The 3,997-nt window shown below is 32.6% G+C and overlaps 1 protein-coding gene across 1 annotated transcript; it reads left to right on the top strand.

Annotated features, from left to right (window-relative positions):
- Positions 1-316: 316 nt before the first annotated feature.
- Positions 317-2,965, top strand: LOC105674869 (uncharacterized). The gene is made up of 3 exons (XM_012371490.2): positions 317-648; positions 1,198-1,320; positions 1,516-2,965. Exons 1-3 carry the CDS (start codon positions 485-487, stop codon positions 1,691-1,693), a joined length of 465 nt encoding a protein of 154 aa, XP_012226913.1. The 5' UTR covers positions 317-484; the 3' UTR covers positions 1,694-2,965.
- Positions 2,966-3,997: the final 1,032 nt, after the last annotated feature.

The following is a 3,997-nucleotide window of genomic DNA, read 5'->3' as shown; positions in this document are numbered from 1 at the left end:
GATTGTATTGTATAATCTGTTATGCATTGTATATATTGTAATATTTATTGTATATATATTGTATTATGTAAATATTATTAATTTTGTTTTTACATTTTTAATAAAACATGTTTTTGATAACAAATATTGCGTAAAATAATTTACCTTTTTCCAATTTTTCCAAAAAACATTTTAAAAATCTTCCTTTTATCGAACTGATCGGAAAATATAATTTTACTTATTTATTTTATTCACTCAAAGTGAATGGTATTCTATGAACTAGCAGTCGGTATGATATTAGTTCATTATTGTCGGTGATGTCGCTTTTTCTTTACGCATGTGCAACGCAGCGACTGCGAAATACGGCGTGCGTGTGTCGTTAGGAGAACGAAGGTATATCGACGAAAGTCACGTTGAGGTTCGATACTCGAACGTTCTGTGAATGTGTATAAATAGCATTTAATAATTTGATCGTGTACGACAAGACACGAGACTCGACACAAATATGTCCGGCACAGAAAATGGTTGTAATGCCGGTGCGATTCTGAAGAAGCTTGGCCTGCGACCAGTCACACGATGTAGCCTTGCTAAATTCTACGTGCCGGCATTCGGCGCTGCTTCATATACTGCGATGTCTGTCAACGTCATGAATCCGAGTCTCGTCATCAAGTAAGTGAGACGGATATCGATCTTATTATTTCTGCACGCGACAAGTAGAAAAAATTGACAAGTGATAACGAGGAATCCAATTCTTTGCTTATTACGTAACCACAAACGCATGAAACCACTGCGCGTCGTTGCAATAGATGAACTTTGGACGTTATGGATGTTAAAACAATTAAATGAACATTTCTATATACTTGTTTTACTATGAATGATCTTATCTTTTGAAACTTATAAATAAATATAAAGAAAAAACAATGAAAAATGCAAAGAAACATAAGTATATACGTAAGAGAAAGATGTGAAAATTTAAGATCTAAGAATCCAAAGTGCATCGACACATTTTCCATTAATGAGACCTCGCTGTAAAGATATATAAATAACAATATATATCTCTCAATGACGATCAAGATGATATTTGATCGAAAAGTATTTATGGGCTATCATTGGTAATGTAAATCTAGAGATTAAATTAAAAATGTGCAAGTAATAATAAATTTCATTGTGCTGTAATAATAGGGAAAAGGTAATAAATACTTTTATTTGTTTTTTCAGAGTATTCCCAAGGAGAGACATTACAAATTTCTTATTGGCTGGTACTTTAATTGGTACCGCATCGTATATCTACACACGTGAGCATTTGCAGAGCGCAACACCACGTCAAAAAGTTTTGTACAGGTTAGAATTTATGTCGGTATGCATATATTTATGGCCTAGTAAGACAACTTTGTTTTAACTTATTACAGTTGTACTTATTACAGCAACATAATTTATTTCAGTAAAAAAAAATGAATTCTTATACTAAACCAAATATATTTGTGTAACATTTATCTTGAATAGAATGCAATTACATTTGTTGAATTTATTTTTTAGTGCTACTGGTGCGATATTATTGAGCTTGGGCTCTGTTTTGCTGTGGGCAGTGATACGTTCCATAGTACCTCCAAATCCAATCTGCTGTACTGTAGCTGGTGTTGGGAGTGGAGTGGCACTTTTGAAAATCGGATCAAGCTACCTCGAATTTGTTGACGGACAGATAGCAAAAAAGTAGGCTGCTTCTATATACTTTTTTTTCTTTTTTTTCTTATCTCGAATTTGTATCTCGGTAAAACAAAATTGTATTACTTTAAGCAAGGAAGCATAGTACCTGCAAATATTTTTAAATTTTAATTATAAGTCTTAAATTGATATATTTTGTATAATTATTTAATGCAATAAGAAGTTGCTGAGAAAATGACAACACCTGATTTATAAAATGTTGGGTAACACATTTTTATGCATCTTGCCGGTATTGTTTGGATATGTTTTGATGCACGCACTTTTACGTAAAACAAAAAAATCTTTACTTCGGCTGCACAAAAATGTTAATGATTCATCGAATGTGGATTCATTCTTGGTAATTTTTCATTGCATAACAGAATAATTATAAAAACATAGAAACATAAATATTCAGGACTTATACTTGAAATTTACATTTGATGCTTGAAGGTGCCGCGCTTCTTTATTCAAAGTAATACAATTTTATTTCGTCAAAAACTGGTTATTTCGGATCGACGAAAACGCGCGTATTGTATGTTTTAAACTGTTTTATAAGCTATGCAGCATTCGTACGGAAGATGCATCGTCGTGTAGATAAATGTCACGATAAATGTACGAATATAGGAATCACGTGTGATATGATAAAAAACAGAATCAAATATGTGAATCTTCTTACCTGTCCGGAATAATCCTACCTGCATTTCTAATTTTTTATGTAAAGATATATGCATAACAATATTCTAGAGATATATTATAGATAACGATAACTATGATATTAGAATTTATTAATAGATAATAAAATTTATCCGCACTAATTGTGCAAAATGTTCTAAAAAAAAACACTTTATAATTTTTACACAAATTTCTTCGTTATTTGTTTGTTGAGAAAAGTTGAAAGGATAAGAGCTAAACTGTTAAGAACTGCGAAGTTGATAATTCTTGTAACACAATAGCGTAGTTGCTATTTTCTATTATCTACCGCGCTTTACTGAAACTGGTTCGTGTCTTTAGAGTTATTATCGTTTATTTATCAAATCTGTTGCTCCCTCCCGCAATTAAGACAAATCGAGTCCAGATAAGAGGAGCTCTTTAGATAGTGCGATCATAGAACGACCATAGAATGGTTGTAACGTTTTGTACTGTTACGAATTAATTTCACCATTGCGGGATATTTAATTGTTACTTTTAACATGGAGAAGTTTAGAGATAAAATTGATTACTTCATTGTAAATAAACAAAACATTTTGGTATATTGTCAGTATATTAAAGTTATGCGCAAAATTTACACTCGATTTTTTACTTTGCAATATCATGAAATACATCCTGGCGTGAATCGCAATTAAACGCAATGCGATACGATACTGTAACTCGGACCTTGATGTCTTATCCTGTGCAACACATTGCTGCCGATGCTACTAATGTCGAAGTCATAACCGCTTGAAATTACGCGATAATTTATCTCGTTGAGAGAGAGAGAGAGAGAAAAAGCATACGACAACGTTCCGTAGGTCGTCGAGAGTCGGAGACGTTTGAGACCATTATTTTACGGAGGTCTCTATATAGGGTGTCCCACATTCTGTCTAAAACAATCTTTAATATGTTGTTCGTTAATACTCGAAATAAATGTTTCCCTCATAAAAACATCAACTGATACATTTTTATTACAAACGATCAAAAATTAGATTTCTTATTTTTTTGGTTTTAAACAAACTTTACTCTGATAGATTTATATAATTCGAGAATTAATTACATAAATATTTTATGTAGAAAATTCGCAATTGCGGCAAATAATGAGCTATTCTAACATTTTCATTGAGACAATATCCATGCAAAATTAGAAATAAATAGTACACAATCAATAAGAGATGCTCGCTAACGTAGGAACACCCTGTATACACAGACGATGGTCGATGACTGGTGCAGAGTGTCTTCGTAGTGCCTCGGTGTAATCGCTATTGTTTCGTTGCATCGCAGATAACGACACGACGTGCTTTCCAACAATAACCGCTCCCAACGCGAAACCCGACGAGGATTGCGAAAACATCGTTTCTCGCTTCAGAGAGAAATACTTGTAAAACACACACGCGATTTATTTAATGCGATCATTTCACGGCCAACGCATCGTTCCGATCATGAAGATACATATTTTCGCGAAATAATCTCGATTGTTTTTTGATATAAAAAGAACAAGAACTCTATATTAATTAATTTTCTATAAAAATATGAAAGGAAAGGAAAATATTTAATAAAATTATGGGATACACGAGATCTATATTCCATTTCATTGCATTGGGTAGAAAATGTATAACGCACGTGA

Source organism: Linepithema humile, chromosome 2 (assembly GCF_040581485.1).
Source record: "Linepithema humile isolate Giens D197 chromosome 2, Lhum_UNIL_v1.0, whole genome shotgun sequence".
Classification (NCBI taxonomy): Eukaryota; Metazoa; Arthropoda; class Insecta; order Hymenoptera; family Formicidae; genus Linepithema; species Linepithema humile.
The sequence above is the reverse complement of the archived record's forward strand: the minus strand, read 5'-3'. Positions and strand labels throughout refer to the sequence as shown.

Excerpts from the sequence above, each read along its gene's own strand:
- LOC105674869 (XM_012371490.2), top strand. The coding sequence starts at position 485 with ATGTCCGGCACAGAAAATGGTTGTAATGCCGGTGCGATTCTGAAGAAG. Across the intron at positions 649-1,197 it reads AATCCGAGTCTCGTCATCAA|AGTATTCCCAAGGAGAGACA; the intron begins GTAAGTGAGACG and ends TTGTTTTTTCAG. Across the intron at positions 1,321-1,515 it reads CGTCAAAAAGTTTTGTACAG|TGCTACTGGTGCGATATTAT; the intron begins GTTAGAATTTAT and ends TTTATTTTTTAG.